The sequence below is a fragment of the Lissotriton vulgaris genome, chromosome 2_1 (assembly GCF_964263255.1).
Source record: "Lissotriton vulgaris chromosome 2_1, aLisVul1.2, whole genome shotgun sequence".
Taxonomy (NCBI): Eukaryota; Metazoa; Chordata; class Amphibia; order Caudata; family Salamandridae; genus Lissotriton; species Lissotriton vulgaris.
Genome location: NC_141687.1, coordinates 47594454 through 47612087, shown reverse-complemented (window position 1 = coordinate 47612087; position 17634 = coordinate 47594454). Strand labels below are relative to the sequence as shown.

At 46.5% G+C, this 17634-nt stretch overlaps 1 protein-coding gene across 1 annotated transcript in view; it reads right to left on the bottom strand.

Moving 5' to 3' along the window:
• The window catches only part of NHEJ1 (non-homologous end joining factor 1), a 1360764-nt gene that overhangs the window by 1209968 nt on the left and 133162 nt on the right, over positions 1-17634 (bottom strand). Inside the window, exon 2 of the mRNA XM_086958444.1 lies at positions 13128-13312. Coding sequence (XP_086814570.1) covers positions 13128-13307 — 180 coding nt within the window. The 5' untranslated portion in view covers positions 13308-13312. The remainder of the gene's footprint in view (positions 1-13127; positions 13313-17634) is intronic.

The following is a 17634-nucleotide window of genomic DNA, read 5'->3' as shown; positions in this document are numbered from 1 at the left end:
TTCCATTATAGGTGTCATTACGTGCATATCCTGTCTCTTGCCCTGTCCCCGTATTCTTCTATTTGATTGTATGGCACCTGATCCTTTCTTTAGATAATATAAAATGAAACCTCTGTCTCATCCTGTGAATTAGTTGTGCGTTCTAATACAAGTTCTGTCCTGAATCGCTGTCGGACCTCAGGGTTGTCGGCTGATGAGCTGTGCCGTACTGTGTTATAGTGGGTCTTGATTTTGTTTAGCGGCCGGCCCCTGCAGTTGTAGGCCCATGCTTGTATTTTTATTGAATGCTACAATAAAGGTTTTTAAAAAAAAAAAAAAAACAGCTAACCCGCTACCTTGAAGACAACATCCTGGACCCTTCCAAATCCGGCTTTCGCAGCAACCATAGCACCGAGACCGTCTTCATCGCCGCCACTGACGACATCAGGATCCTAATGGACAAAGGAGAAACAGCCGCCCTCATCCTCCTGGACCTATCAGCAGCCTTTGACACAGTCTGCCATCGCACCCTATCAGCACGCCTCCTTCACGCCGGGCCTGGACCACATCCGTCCTCTCCGGCAGAACACAGAGCGTCCGCCTCCCACCCTTCCGCTCAAAAACCACTGAGATCATCTGCGGCGTCCCACAGGGATCCACCCTCAGCCTGACGCTGTTCAATATTTACATGGCACCGCTCGCCCACGTCGCACGTCAACATAACCTCAACATCATCTCCTACGCCGACAACACCCAGCTCATCATATCCCTCACCGAAGACCCCCACACCGCCAAAGCCAACCTCTACAGAGGAATGAAGGCCGTAGACGACTGGATGAAGGACAGCAGATTGAAGCTGAATTCAGACAAGACAGAGGTCCTTATTCTCGGACCCACCCCATCAGCCTGGGACAACTCTTGGTGCATACACCGCTAGGCACAGCCCCGGAACCCACAGACCACGCACGCAACCTGGGGGTCATCCTCGACTCCACCCTCTCCATGACCAGTCAAGTCAACGCGGTCTCTGCATCCTGCTTCAACACCCTCCTAATGCTCCGCAGGATCTTCAAGTGGATCCCTCCCGACACGAGAAAAACCGTCACCCAAGCCCTCGTCACCAGCAGACTCGACTACGGGAACGCTATCTACTCAGGAACAACAACCAAGCTCCTGAGACGACTACAACGAATCCAGAACGCCTTGGCACGCCTGATCCTCGACGTCCCCCAACGCAGCCACATCACACCCCACATGAGAGGCCTGCACTGGCTCCCTGTCAACAAGAGGATCACCTTCAAACTTCTCATCCACGCAAACAAAGCACTACACAACGTCGGACCTACATACCTCAACAACCAACTCAGCTTCCACATCCCCACCCGAAGCCTCCGCTCAGCCAACCTGGTCCTCGCCACAGTTCCTCGCATCCGAAAAACCACCGCCGCCGGCAGATCCTACTTCAACTTCGCCGCCAAGACCTGGAACGCTCTCCCTACCAGCCTACGACAGACTCAGGACCTGCTGGCTTTCGATCAGTAGTGCCTCACCCTCATCCCCCCCCCCCCCAGCGCCTTGAGACCCTCACGGGTATGTAGCGCGCTTTAGAAATGCATCGATTGATTGGTGCAATCCTCCTTAACCAAACTAACAAAGCTAACCTTTCCATCCACAAACTTAAACCATCTCAAAGTCAACCTCTGGCACGGGAAGACAAAGGCTCCAGGCGCGCTACAACCCACATACACACATACCATAAATATGAATATTTTCAGTAGATTTTCTTCCCGTGCGTATACATGCTTGTGGGTACAGAATTTTTCAGCCGATGTTTCTCATTATGTTCATATCGGTTTAGGCTGCTAATTCTCACATCCATACTCTCAACCTAGGTTTGCCGTTAACCCTGCATCGGCCTAAGATACTACGTGCGGTCACAGATAAAAAATATTTCTGGGCAAAATATTATGCTGCATAGTCAATAAACAGGCACACATTGCCTCAGCCTAAAGCTAGAAATGGAACAGTTGCTGATACGCATCCATGACCTTTGTCCAATTACAGAAATGGTCATGCTTTAACGTGCATTTTAAAACAACCATTCAGAGGTTTTTTAGGGAATATTTCAGAAATGTTGATACAGACACATTTAGTGAAACAGGATGAAATGGAAAGCATTCTCCACTTGAGGTAAAAGTCTTAAGAGTCGTTTTGGATATAGATGAGCCTAACACCTGGCCGTAGATCCTGGATCACTGACCCTAACAAGCATTTGCAATGCAATGCAATAGGTCTCGCATTTACGCGAGTTTGAGCTATTGACATTGTAAATGACAATGCCTTTAATTTATGTTTTGGTTTTTAAAACATAAATAAAAGGCATTGTCATTTACAATGCCAATAGCTTAAACTTGTGTAAATGCGAGACCTATTGCATTGCAAATGCTCGTTTTTGTGGGTTTTCGTTTTCACTTTTCCGCAAGAGTTCTCCAACTTTTCTTTCTCTCACTCACCAGGCCTTTCTTCCCTCTCTTTTAACGACCTACCCTCCCCTCCATCATTCACATCTTCTCGTGTTCAATGTCGGTCGCCTCTATCTCTTCCGTTATCTCCCACAGCCTCCCAACCCGCGCACATTCTCCTCTTGTACTCTTCTCACTCGCTGTCCTTTCTCCATCTCCATCCTTCTCTGGTAGCTCCTGTGCTCCCGCTCTCACGTGCCATTTCTACCCACACAGATGGAGTCGAAGCACTGAGAGGTGCAGGTGGAAGGAAGACCAATGAGGAGAAAGAATGGTTTAAGCACCAGCAAGTTCCATGTCACAGAAAATCGATTGATGCTGTCTGGGCCACTTCTGGAGCTCCCTGTCATCCCTATATAACCGTAACCGGCCCATCAAAACGTGTTGTTCATTAATGTATGTGTTTCTGTCTGTGACGCCGCCATCTGACTGTACTTGCCTGGATGCGTCTATCTGCCCAGCAGCGTGTACCCTGCCTATGTTTCTGCTCCTGTACCATGTTTCTCGAGGTTCCTGAGTCCCCCCCCCCCTTGAAAACAGAGTAGATAGAATCAAGCCATTACCAGCTCGACGGCTAACTAAACAAGCATTTACAATGCAATGGTCTCGTCTTTGTTAAAGTGAGAGCTATTGGCATTGCTCCTTACATTATTTTTGTTTTTAAAAGATATAAATAAATGGCAGTCATTTACAATGCCAATAGCTTAATCTCTCGCAAATGCGAGACCTATTGCATTTGCACCCACACACATACACACAGAGACACACACACAGAGCCACACACACACACACAAAGACAGAGCCACACAGAGCCACACACACACACACAAAGACAGAGCCACACAGAGCAACACACACACACACACAGAACCACACACAGAGATAGAGCCACACACAGAGACAGAGCCACACACAGAGACAGAGCCACACACAGAGACAGGGCCACACACAGAGACAGGGCCACACACACAGACAGAGCCCAACGCGCACACACACAGACAGAGCCCAACGCACACACACACAGAGAGCCCCACACACACAGAGCCCCACACACACACAGAGCCCCACACACACACAGAGCCCCACACACACAGAGCCCCACACACACAGAGCCCCACACACACAGAGCCCCACACACACAGAGCCCCACACACACAGAGCCCCACACACACAGAGCCCCACACACACAGAGCCCCACACACACAGAGCCCCACACACACAGAGCCCCACACACACAGAGCCCCACACACACAGAGCCCCACACACACAGAGCCCCACACACACAGAGCCCCACACACACAGAGCCCCACACACACAGAGCCCAACGCACACACAGAGCCCAACGCACACACAGAGCCCAACGCACACACAGAGCCCAACGCACACACAGAGCCCAACGCACACACAGAGCCCAACGCACACACAGAGCCCAACGCACACACAGAGCCCAACGCACACACAGAGCCCAACGCACACACAGAGCCCAACGCACACACAGAGCCCAACGCACACACAGAGCCCAACGCACACACAGAGCCCAACGCACACACAGAGCCCAACGCACACACAGAGCCCAACGCACACACAGAGCCCAACGCACACACAGAGCCCAACGCACACACAGAGCCCAACACACACACAGAGCCCAACACACACACAGAGCCCAACACACACACAGAGCCCAACACACACACACAGAGCCCAACACACACACAGAGCCCTACACACACACACAGAGCCCTACACACACACAGAGCCCAACACACACACAGAGCCCAACACACACACAGAGCCCAACACACACACAGCCCAACACACACACACACACAGAGCCCAACACACACACACACAGAGCCCAACACACACACACACAGAGCCCAACACACACACACACAGAGCCCAACACACACACACACAGAGCCCAACACACACACACACAGAGAGCCCAACACACACACACACACACACACGCACACACACACACACACACACACACACAGAGAGCCCAACACACACACACACACAGAGCCCAACACACACACAGAGCCCAACACACACACACACACAGCCCAACACACACACACACAGCCCAACACACACACACACAGAGCCCAACACACACACACACACACAGAGCTCAACACACACACAGAGCACACACACACTGCATTGCAAGCCTGCAATATATGTGGGTCAAGGAGCGTTGTTCCCCCAGTTTCTAAGCAACAAATAGAAAGTCATGCAGTTAGGTAACAGGTTTTCTTTCCAAAAAGTGTGGATGGAAACAGCACTAATGGTAGTGTCTTCTGAAGTGCTACATTACGCCACTAATCATTCCTTTGAAATATATGCAATTAAAATTTGGAGCATGTACAGTCCATAGTTTTCTTTACAAAGCAGAAAAACACTATTGTTTGACTGTATACGAAGGAAATGTAGATTACTGCTGGGCAACTAGCTTACAGATAGAGTATAAATCCACAAGATGGTTGCTACGCCTGGCATGTTAAGTTAAGCCTGTATTCAAAGTAATGTTACTCCAAAGACATTCATAAAAATAAAGTAAAAACACACACACAGAGCCCAACACACACACACACAGAGCCCAACAGACACACACACACAGAGCCCAACACACATACACACACAGAGCCCAATACACATACACACACAGAGCCCAACACACATACACACACAGAGCCCAATACACATACACACACAGAGCCCAACACACACACAGAGCCCAACACACACACAGAGCCCAACACACACACAGTCCAACACACACACACACAGAGCCCAACACACACACACAGAGCCCAACACACACACACAGAGCCCAACACACACACAGAGCCCAACACACACACACACAGAGCCCAACACACACACACAGAGCCCAACACACACAGAGCCCAACACACACAGAGCCCAACACACACAGAGCCCAACACACACACACACAGAGCCCAACACACACACACAGAGCCCAACACACACACACAGAGCCCAACACACACACACAGAGCCCAACACACACACACAGAGCCCAACACACACACACAGAGCCCAACACACACACACACAGAGCCCAACACACACACACACACAGAGCTTAACACACACACACACACAGAGCTTAACACACACACACACACTCACACAAAGCCCAACACACACACACACACACACACAAAGCCCAACACACACAAAGCCCAACACACACACAAAGCCCAACACACACACAAAGCCCAACACACACACAAAGCCCAACACACACACACACAAAGCCCAACACACACACACACAAAGCCCAACACACACACACACAAAGCCCAACACACACACACACAAAGCCCAACACACACACACACAAAGCCCAACACACACACACACAAAGCCCAACACACACACAAAGGCGTGCAATTCACTGTAGACACAATAAACGGCCCCAGCTTTTTCGGATTGGGGGCCGTGTTTTGGAGGGATGACGTCACGGAGAGAAAAGACAGCAACAAACACGCCCCCGAATCCGAAAAAGCTGGGGCTCGCACAGACCTTCGACCCCAAAGTCCATTTCAACTATAAACCTGAAACCTCTGAAAGCTGTACAGGCAGAGCTGAAAACCAAAGCCGTGGGGCAGAGGAGCCCGTTTTCAGCACGTGCGCACAGGAGACATCGTTACAGCCCAGTCTGTCCCTTATCGGTAGACAGTTGTGTCCATCCTACGCAGCAAGTGAACACAGCGCGTGGCTCATCCTCTTCAGTACACAACCACTCATAGGCAGTACTATAAGTGGGCCGGTACTGAGTAGCGACGCTTTTTTTATGTTGAGAAGGAGAATACCTGCACTTCTCACGGTGATCGTAATACTTTTAATTAGAGAGTACCGGCACTCTTTCAATTTCAAGCACTGCTCACAGCTCCATAAATGCACCTGTCCCACAGGTGACGCAGCGACATTAGCTGTGCCGCTCTTCAGGCTGTATTCACTCACGTAGTGCACTCTTGGGAGACTTGCCCTTAGAGTATTCATCTGGGCAAATAAACGACTCTTCATACAGCACTGTCCGCACCGCGAAGTAGCTGGGACGCACACGCAAAATGCAACCGAAATGGCCCGACTTAGACTGGTTCAATGAAACGGCGAGCTGCCCAATTCAGATCAACAGTATGGTCTACTGCGTGCTACCGGCCTCTTCTCGTTGGAACGGTCTCATTTGAGGGTACCAAGAGATGACGATGCTTTAACATACTCTAATACGTTTGGCAAGTAAAAGGCGTGCAATTCACTGTAGACACAATAAACGGCCCCGGCTTTTTCGGATTGGGGGGCGTGTTTTGGAGGGATGACGTCACGGAGAGAAAAGGCAGCAACAAACACGCCCCCCAATCCGAAAAAGCCGGGGCTTAAACTGACTGACAAAGCTCTTCTCCAATGGCTGGCCGCCGTTTAGGAAGCCAGCCAATGGAGAAGAGGGGATGGCTTAAGCCCACCACTAGAAGACATAAAATCTCGGCAGTGAGACTGCGCAAGCGCAGCCTACGCTAGCCGAGACCTAAAACACACACACACACACACACACACACACACACACACACACACACGCACAAACACACACACACACACACACACACACAAGAATACTCATGCCCTCTAATCCTCTGCTGCAACCATGTACATGTAGCAATCCCCCCAAGGCCTCGCCCCTCCCCTTCACATCCCCAACTCCCCTTTGCTTCGTGCTCAGCAGGGGCCTTACACATCCGTTTGGAGCGCTCTTTAATACATGTTTGGGTGTGTGATTCCCTATCTTAGGTTTAAACGCTGCAGAATTAAACCGAAGCACAGCACCAATAATTGGTGTTTTAATAAGACACGTCGGTCACTATGACCCTTACCCCCTGAAAACTTGCAGCTAAACCCTATGAATTCCCAGACATGTCAATGGCAGGCTTAAGGGGAGAGGGGGTGGCTTAACGCATAGAGCGGCCGACTTTGAAGCTGGGGAACCAGGCTCGAGTCTGGGCAGGGGCGCTTAACATCCTGTGGTTGTGGGCAAATTGCTTAATCCCCCCTGCCAAAAGTGAATGTGCCCGTCTGTAATGTACCCGCGGTGCTCATGTAAAGCATTCTGAAACCTTCAGGTCGAGTTTGCGCTATATAAAACTACAATAAGAATAATAATGGAGCAATCAGGCTCGCGGATCACTGATGTGGAAGATGGGAAAAGAGTAAGAGTAAAAGGGCATAAAAGAGCTGTCCGCGCCGGCCGGAGGAAGCCCCCGTACACGGTCTATTGACAGTGAGACTGTGCACGCTGTGGTGTCCCTGTCAAAATATGGGGGGGAATACGTTCGTTTTTTGAAGCTCCTCTGGTTCAGCCTTTGGAATAACAAAGTACCCACCAATTAAGAAGACAAGGGCAAAGAATTCCCGAAACAACATAGGAAAAAATGTCTGTTTAAATTAGTTTGCTGGCTCTGTTGAAGGAGAGAGAGGCTGGGTGAACGTTGGGGAAGCAGAGAGAGGGAGTCTGGGAGGAGGATCACTGGCTGTGTGGAGACGACGTGGCAGCAGGGCGATCTCTTATCTTTATGGGGCCATGTGTTCGGCCCCATAAAGATAAGAAACTGCTTTGCGACAGCAGCAAAGCAGGTGAGCTAGTCCAGCTCGGAGACAAAGGGCGTGAACAGAAAACTCATTTCCAATGGCAGGCCACTGTTTAGCATAAACGGTGACGCCAGCCAATGGAAATGAGGGGCGGGGCTTAAAGCCCTTTTCTGAAAGTCCTCTCCTACAAAATCTCTAGCAGAGACGGAGCAGCGCTTTGCGCTGCACCCTACGCAAGCCCTAACAAGCATTTACAATGCAATGGTCTCGCCATTCTTAAAGTTAGAGCTATTGGCATTGCTCATGACATTATTTTTATTTATGTTTTTTGTTTTTAAAACATAAATAAATGGCATTGTAATTTACAATGCCAATAGCTTAATCGCTCGCAAATGCGAGACCTATTGCATTTGCACCCACACAGAGCCATACTCACAAAGCCAGCCACACACACATACAGAGCCACCCACACAGAGTCATTCACATACAGCCAACCACACGGAGCCACCCACACACACAGAGCCACCCACCCACACACAGAGCCACAGCCACCCACACACCCTGTAGTTCTTAACCAAATGACTAATGTGGACCACCACTGAATAACTAGTGGAAGCAAGGAAGACCAGCCTAAGCAGTTTTTACACTTTCAGACACAAAGCAATACCAAAAACAAAAAAAACAAAACACACACATACACAACAAGCAACAAGCACAAATCAAACAAATGTACAAACTGTGAATGTACAAACTGTGAAATGTTTTATTTAATTCACAAACAAAACGAACACAAAAATGGAAATGTTCATGATTTTACTGGGATGATTGGAGCGTTTCAAAATTGGATTTTATTTCTAAAAGTGGAAGCAATATGGTAGTCTATAATATCGAACAGTTTTTTCATCAAAATCAATTCTGGTTCTTGGCACATACCAGTGTTTAACCGGCGGCCACCAATCGTCCATATTAGATGCGGTTTGCTGTACTGGTACTTATGCAAGTCAAAGGATTCATCTAAATGTTCAACATCCAGTTCCGAATTCCTTCACATTTATTTACACACACATACATACACACATACATACACACATACTACGCACACCAATAATCCTCTGATGTTTTATTTTCTAAACAGTCTCGGATTCCCTCAGTAGAAATCGTACACAGACACCCCCCACCCAAAATCGGGCCACTGCACCCAGACTAAAGATCCAATGCTCTATTTGACATCTGTGTGTAGTTCCCAAATTAATAGGTCTGTTTCTACTCTCTAGTCAGTTTGTTGCGCAATGTAAACACGATCATCATTTTAGTGTTTGCGTTATTATAAATTTTTCTTCACTTAATGAAACACAACAACAGACGAAAGGTTGTGCATTTATTTAGCACTGATGTTTAAGTACACCTTTTGTAGTGGGATTTCTTGCAATTTAGTCGTTCATTAAAGGTGAGCATTAAGATACATGCTCTGTTTTACCACACATTTGAGCACTGAACGAAAAACAACTCTTAATACCACTAACAAAAAGTAGGCAGATGATTGATTTTCGTGAGGCTTTGAGCACATTTATGAAATTAAAGACAGCGACTTTTGGCTTGAAAATCTGACAGATTTAATTATCTCAATCTGTCCTGCCTCTGCATATGTGGAAGCGCCAAATCACAAATGATTAAGAAACCAGAAATTGACTCAAACAACTGGCAGTTGTAGGTTTAAAACTGAAGACTTTGTCTCATCAAGTCACTAGAGAGAAAGCAAGATTAAGGTGAAGGTGAAGTAGTGTGGCTCACTGGTTAGAGGCGGCAGACCCGAGAGCAGAGGACGGCCCGGGACCAGGGTTCGATTCCCGGCGCGGCAGGTTTCTGGACCAGGGTCAGCGGACTCGATAATTCTCTCGCCTCGGTGCCCACTCTGATCAGCGATCACACTCGGCAACTCTGGGCATTAGCTTGCCTCATCTTCACTAACGGCCCCCCAGACCGCCGGGGATGCCTGGCCTCACCCTGGAGATACCCATTAAGGGACCATCTCTCAGGGAAGCCAGGAAGGGTTTCGCGGCGGTCGAAGCGCCAGGACGCCTACGGGTAGCAGTGCGCTATATAAATGCCTACACATTTACACATTTACATTTAATATCTCGATGCGACCACATCTGTTAGGACAAGAGATGCGTAAACACACACTTTGTACATATAGTCGTTGCTTAGGAGAAGCAATGCTGGCAGTAACTGCACTTCTTTTACTGCCAGCCTTGCTTCTCATAAGCAAGGACTATAAGTTTTAAGTGCGTGTTTACACTTCGCTTCCAGGTTTTCAAAACACAGAAATAAAAGTAATTGTCATTTACAATGGCAATAATTCAAACTCCTGCAAATGCGAGACCTATTGCATTGCAAATGCTTGTTTGGAATGTCTTCAGACCACTGGCAAAGCCAGCTTGGCAGGCTTTAATGTGATAAAAGCAATTGCGCGTTTAAAGAATGTAGGCAGAATTTGTGAATGCCTCCGTTTACATGGGTTGACACTTTAGATGCAGATGTACTGCCTTTGACAAAGTTTATTTCTTCAATGGCTCAAATAAGAAATTCAAAGCAATGTCACTATCACTGTGCCCTGGCTGGAAAATAAACTTGCTTAAGGTATGTGGTTTGATAACATAGCCTGGAATATAACCGTCTTGGACATTTGTGGTATATTTTCGTTAATATAGGAGCCCACTGGAGAACTGAACTGTGGCTTCCAATCCAAGAGGCGATTATATAAATTGGTGTTGTGTAGCAGGCTCAGTGGGTTGAGCTCCTGCTGTACAGATCTGTGTGTGTGCAAACTGTAGTCCTGAGATAGAATCAAATCCCAGTAACACAGTGGACTCACGTCGCAGCTATATGGATGTAAGTGAAACCTGCATCTCAGGATTTCAATCTCAATGTGGCCGGCTCTATTATCGTTCTGCTGCCCATAAGGTACCCCCTGGTCACCTAGGCATATCAGCCTGAAGTGAAGAGACAAGCTTATCCCTGTAGAAGATTACCAGGGGTAAAGCCTGTCACACAACATGGCAAGCAGCCCGCCAAGTATCCCAGATCCGTCCGTGACTATTAGAGGCAGGCGAGTCACATGATGCCTGGCTCTGACTAGCTCGAGTGCCTCCTGGACCCTCGAGCCCAGAATGAGCTGAGTTTCAATATGACTTCTGCATGCCAGCCAAGCTCTAAATTAGGGTGTCAAGAATTTAAAAAAATAAATCTTTGCTGTAAAACAGGAAAGGTAAATAGATAATCATCTCGTGGCTGACTGGAACAATGTGAAATCAGAAAACCTAGGAGTTTTCCGGGCTTAACCTAATTGTGTGATCCTAGGCAAATATTTTTCTTCACCCTGCTTTACTTTCTATAGAGAAGCAGAGAAAATAGGTTAGTAAGAACTCATAGTAGAAAGAAAAGAACCAGTTATGAACTGAATTGAATGGCGTTCAAGAAATCCGCATGTCTGGAACATATGCTAATGTATGTACCAGCTAGCTTGTAAAATAATAAACGGTGGCCGTTCTCCCACCAAAGAAGGTCTTGGTGTCCATCATATGGAAGGCTAAATGAGGAACTAAATGAAGCCCGCCCGCACCGCTGGTTTTTGAGGGGGGGGGGGGGGGGGGGGGGGTTTGTTGGGACAGCTTTTTGGCTGCTAATTACTATGGGGAAATATGCAACGATTTATTCGTGTCTTTTTATATATTGAATGTAAGATAAATGCTTTCGTTTTTCTGAGGGAAAATATTCTTTTAAGTGTTCATTATCGCAATGCTCGTCAGGGATAATTAGCGCTATATAAATACAATTACAATTACCCAATTTGCGCCTTTTTTCATCATTTTTCGGGGCTGGGCTTGTTTTAGGTGTCTTTCTGTGGGACATGCGCTTGTTTGGGGAGTCTCTTGCTGGAGGGTTGTGCTTGTTTTGAATTTCAGACGTCTCCGCACTGGACATGGTGGCGCCCCTGAAAGACTAAACACGAACGTGAAGGCGGGAGACAGGAAGGGACCATAGAGCGGGTGAGTGAGTGGACGTGAGATTATAGAGGGGGAGGCAAGGTAGATGCAGAAAAGTGAGCAGTGAATCAGCGGTGCGTAGGAGAAGGGGAGATTTTGTGAAATAAGTGATGAAAAGTCCCACATGAGCTGATACATACGCGATAAGGGGGAGATGAGAGAGAATAAGAGAAAACGAAATGGTAAAGAAACGAGCCCGACTCCGGTGAGGTAAGAGGGGAGGGGGCGGGGGGGGGCTGTGTGCCTGCATGTGTGTGCCTGCGTGTGCGTGTGTGTGTGTGTGCGCGCGTGTGCCTGTGCGTGCAGGGGATGGGGCCTGCCTGTGTGCGCGCCGTGTTTGCATGCAAGCCCTGCAGTCTGCGCAAGCGCACTCGCTCCCGCGGTGAAATCCGACACTGGGAAAGCGCGTGGCACTCTGCTGTCCACTTTCCCAAATACGGATAGCCTTAGTTGTCTTGCTGACAGCATTCATGCTTTCGCATGAATGCTACGTCAGCTCGACCTAAAAAGGAGATACGGGAACCAAGGCCCTGAGGAGGACACACACACTGAGGAGGAGGTCTCTTCGGATTCTGCTGCTCTTTGGTCTCTAGAGCCTCACATGTGTAGTCTCTCCGAGACCTAGTTTTGTTAAAAATGGAGGGGAAACTTGAACATATCTTTGTAGCTGGCTTTAAATCTTAAAAAGGGCAAAGGGACAAACAAATCTAAGTTACATATGTACCTACTCCTTTGGAAAATACATAGACTACTTCTTCAGCAGCAACATGTGCATAGCCACGACAGGATCAAGAGCGTTTATTTTATGTAGATATACAAGGTTTACTGCAGATGAAACGTGGCGTAGACTGAACAAATTGCACACCTGCTGCAAAAACATCTTCATCATACACCAGTCTGGTTATAGTTTTCATCCGGGCAATCTATACATTATTCTTTCTGCACATACAATAAACGTACTCACCTTGGATCGTTCCTGGACCACCATAGCATCTGCTTCCTCGTACCATACACCACTGAGGTCAGAGACGAGCAGAGAATAGCCAGCATCTGTGAAGCAGACCTTGGCCATGAAGCGAGAGCTGCTGAAAGAGACCGGCTTCCAGGGCTCTGCGAGAAGACATGAATCCAGATCCTGCATCATCTGTCCTGCAAAAATAGGACACATGCAGGGTTAGGAGGTAGAAATGGCCAGATGAACACAGTTACAGCAAGGCACCACCCCCACAACCAAGGCCAGGAGGTACTGTGAACACCTTCACATGTGGAATCAGATTTAAACAAGCATTTGCAATGCAATAGGTCTCGCATTAGGAAAGTTTGAGCTATTGGTATAGTAAATGACAAATATTTTATTTATGTGTTGGTTTTGATATAGTGAAATTAATAGCTTTGTCATTTACAATGCCAATAGTTATAACTTTAGGAAATGTGATACCTATAGCATTTGTAATGCAATATGGTGTATTTACGTGACTTAGATGTATTGATATTACAAATAACAATGGCTTTTAATTTTTTTAAATAATTAATACTTAAATAAAAGTTATTGTAATTTATAATGGCAATACCTTAAACTTTTGTAAAGATTATGTTCAGTGTATTTTATTGTGACGAAAATCCAAGAACAGAAGTGAAATATTAAATTTTTTTGTCACAATTGTAATAAAGCTTGAAACATTGAGAGAACATATTTGAACCAGTTGTTGTTGAATGGTTGCACAGATCGATGCTGTGGTGGCGTTGAGTGATGTTGAGGTGGCGACAAGTGATGCTGTGGTAGCGCATAGTGATGTTGTGGTGCCCCTGAGTGATGCTGTGATGGTGCTGAGTGATGCTGTGGTGATGCGATAGAGTGAGGGCGATAGATAGATAGATAGATAGATAGATAGATAGATAGATAGATAGATAGATAGATAGATAGATAGATAGATAGATAGATAGATAGATAGATAGAGTGAGGGCGATAGACTTTTTTTTTAATGTGTTCAAGCATAGCATTCGTGGGCTGTTTGCGCTTCGCAAGCATACACTGACAGGACATGCATCTTCTAGGATGAAAAGGAACGAGTTGGGTTTAGTGCGCATGTATGCAGTGTTTGGACACCTCCATTGTATGTGTGGAGCATAAATCACTGAAAGAAGTTTGTGTTGTGTATACCAAGTTTTGTGTGGCATATTCTGTGGTGTGAGAGCATGCACTGGTAGGTGTTTGCTCAGCGGAGGGAGCGTGAACAGTCCGGATACATGATCTGACCTGTATACGTTCACAGGCATGTAGGAACTGCGTCATATGGGAACATATGCTATGTTGTCTTAGACGCTTGTGGTCTGTGTTCTATCTCTGCATGTGTGTACATTGTATGTGGTGTGGGTGCATCAGCCGTATGTTATACACTTGCATGCCCTCTGTGGCGTCTGTGTCTCAATGTATGGTGCAGGTGTATAACTTTACAGTTCCATACACAATACACTGTGAGTGGTTGTACTAAGTGTTGTGTAGTCTAATGCATCTGTGTGCGCACGCCCACATGGGATGTCGGCGTCTATGCATACATGTACTGCAGGTGTGTTCAATCTAAGATCAGGTGGGCCTGATCCATGCCACACATTTGCAGGCAATGAATCTAAATGCACATTACATACATAGTCCGTGGCTATCCTGAAAACGTGTCAAGGTACCAATCTTCCTGGACTTACGATGGTCACCCCTGATGTACTGTTTTGTGTGCATGCATATGTTTTTTTAATAGTGGGCAGGCATGAACTTTTGGTAGTGGATCATGCATTATTAGGGGTTTGGGTGCACGCACTGTATGCTATGAATGCATGCAGTGTGTGTGAGAGTGCGTGGGCTGTCGGTGCGCCCCGTGCGTTAAGGGAGCCCAGGCACAGTTTGACAGCATGAAGAGTGGCCCGCTTGTGCTGTGCTGAATGGGCGAATGCACCGATTTTATGAGCAAGCACACTCTCTGATGTGCACACATGCTGCAGAACACCCCTATGGAATGAATGACTCGAACATTTCAGTTACATATGATGCCAGTGAAACGCTACCGTAGTTTCTGTCGTGAAATAGCAACCATAGAATAAGGAGACAAAAGGTAGGAGATGCATCACTTCCTGCTATCGGGGAACAGTAGGGAAATTCAAGATGACTGGTTAAGAAATGCTGGTTAGTCAAGATGACTGGATTTAGGAACGCTGGTTGTCCTCCGTTTTAGCTCAAATATAGACTGCTTACTTTCGGATATGGTAGCTTGCACTTTGTCTTTTATTTTAGAGGAAACTTTTTTTTTTTTAATAGAGTTTTATAGAGTTTACCTCTTCAAGGCACTGCGACTGGCCAAGCAAGGTACACCTGGCTCTGGATTCACCAGAGGGGATGTGAGTGGCAAGTCTTTCTTCACTCTTCAGTGTGTAACGCTAGCCTCTCTTGTTTAACCAACCCCGCCGTTCAGGGGCAAACACGACTTGGTCACGAGTTGTGAGCCAAGAATGTAGCCAAGCAAGGAAAATATACCAGATCTTGTTTTTTTCATTTTAAAACGCTATCAAGAACCTTGGCTCAATGGGGCAACCCGATTATAACAAAGATAGGAAGGAGGTGGTTGCGCTATAGAAGAGATGAGAGTGAGCTAGAGAGAGGGGACATGGAATTTAAAAGTAATGTGAAGACGGGCAGAGGAGGATGAGGGTGACGGGGGAGTGTCCGCTTCAAAGCTCGAGAGAGTTGATTGAGGGGTTGAGGAAACAGACAAAGACGGGAAGTGTAAGCTGGAAAGGAAAGAATGAAAATGAGACTAAATAATACGTGTCTGGGTGCGTGAAGTAAAATAAACTAGGAGTCATGGAGAGGGACACCCTTGTAATGTAAATACTGAGGGAGTGTAGCGAGAGAGAGAGGAGGCTTGAGAGAATGAGAGAGAAGCAGGTAGGGACAGCCGCAAATGGTGATCTGCAGAGCGCGTGAAAAACAATCACTTCAGTGTATTCAGCGCATTGCTTTGAAGTCTCATGGCGGGGGGCGGGGGAGCAGCTTGGTGGATGGGGTATGAGGCCAAGCGCGCACCTGGTGAAGCGTCACTCTTCAATAGACAACATGCATTGGGAAGAATCCGCTTGTACAAGAGTGTTGTTTCCCCTGCAATAGTTCAGAGCTATAAATAGCTCGACCTAAAAATGACTCAAAACAACACAACTCAAAACAAATCATTTTATATGAAATACACAGTTTCCATGCAAAATTGGAAATCTATTTTTGAAAACACCAATTAGCGCAATTAATATTGTTAGGTGTCATCATTTGCATAATAGCACCTAAGCCTTATTACTACGTTTACTTATGCAAATACCACAACCTAACCAGATTTATTGATTATATTGTGCAAACATTCCTTTAGTCGGGAGTTCTTTTGATGCATTCAGAGTGTCACTTGCCTGGTCATTAGCACAATTACAGCTTCGAAATTGTTTTTGGAATGGGACATTTTTCTTATAAAGAAAGCAATGAAAATATGACTGTTGTTTTTAAGGAAATGAAAATAAAGCTAACTAGTTTCATTGAACATTTGAAATAAAGTCGTATTTTCTATTTCTATAATATTTATATGCCAATTGTACACCAATTTTTTTTACATTAGAACAGATTTCCCTTTAAAGTACACCAACTACTCAAAAGACAAAAGGCACACACACATAACAAAAGGGAAAAGAATGAGAAAGGGAAAAAAACTTGCACCTCTCGCCAATAAAAGATCTAGGATATAAAACAATGTTGCTCACAACCAGCAATACTTGTTTAAGAAAACATACCGAGTATTTCCAAAAGATTCCAGGCTGCCCTCATCTTTTAAAAGTAAATAACATCAAGGCTCCTTAACCACATTTTGAAACCATTGTTGACATTTATTTTGGTTGCAGAATCATCCTTTTTAAGCATTTATTTCCCCACAATCACCGCACCTCGCAGCCGAAGACTTAGGCACCCACATTCAGATGAAGGCTGATGATAAATCCCAGGGTACTGTTGAAGCCTCACACATCTGTACAACGCATCTGTGTGATTGGTTGAGATGGTAATAATAATAATAATAATAATAATAATAATACGGTGTTTTATAAAGCGCGATCAGCTACCTCACAAGGAGGTGTCCCGGCGCTGTAGGAACAATGTTGTGACCGTGGGGAGAAAGCTGGAGAGGGTGACATCTAACGTGGCTGGGCAAACAGCCAGGTTTTCAGCAAACGCTTGAAACAGGCTTCGGATGGGGCCTGTTGGATAGCAGGGGGCAGCGAGTTCCATAATGTTGCCACATTGGCCGAGAAAGTTCGTCCACCTAACCTGGCTCTTTTCGCTCTGGGGGCTGCAATACGGACGCAGTTGTTGGATCTAAGGGAGCGGGCTTGAGCGTACCTTGGTAGTCGGGCTTTCAGGTAATTTGGACAGTTACTGAATAGAGATCTAAAGG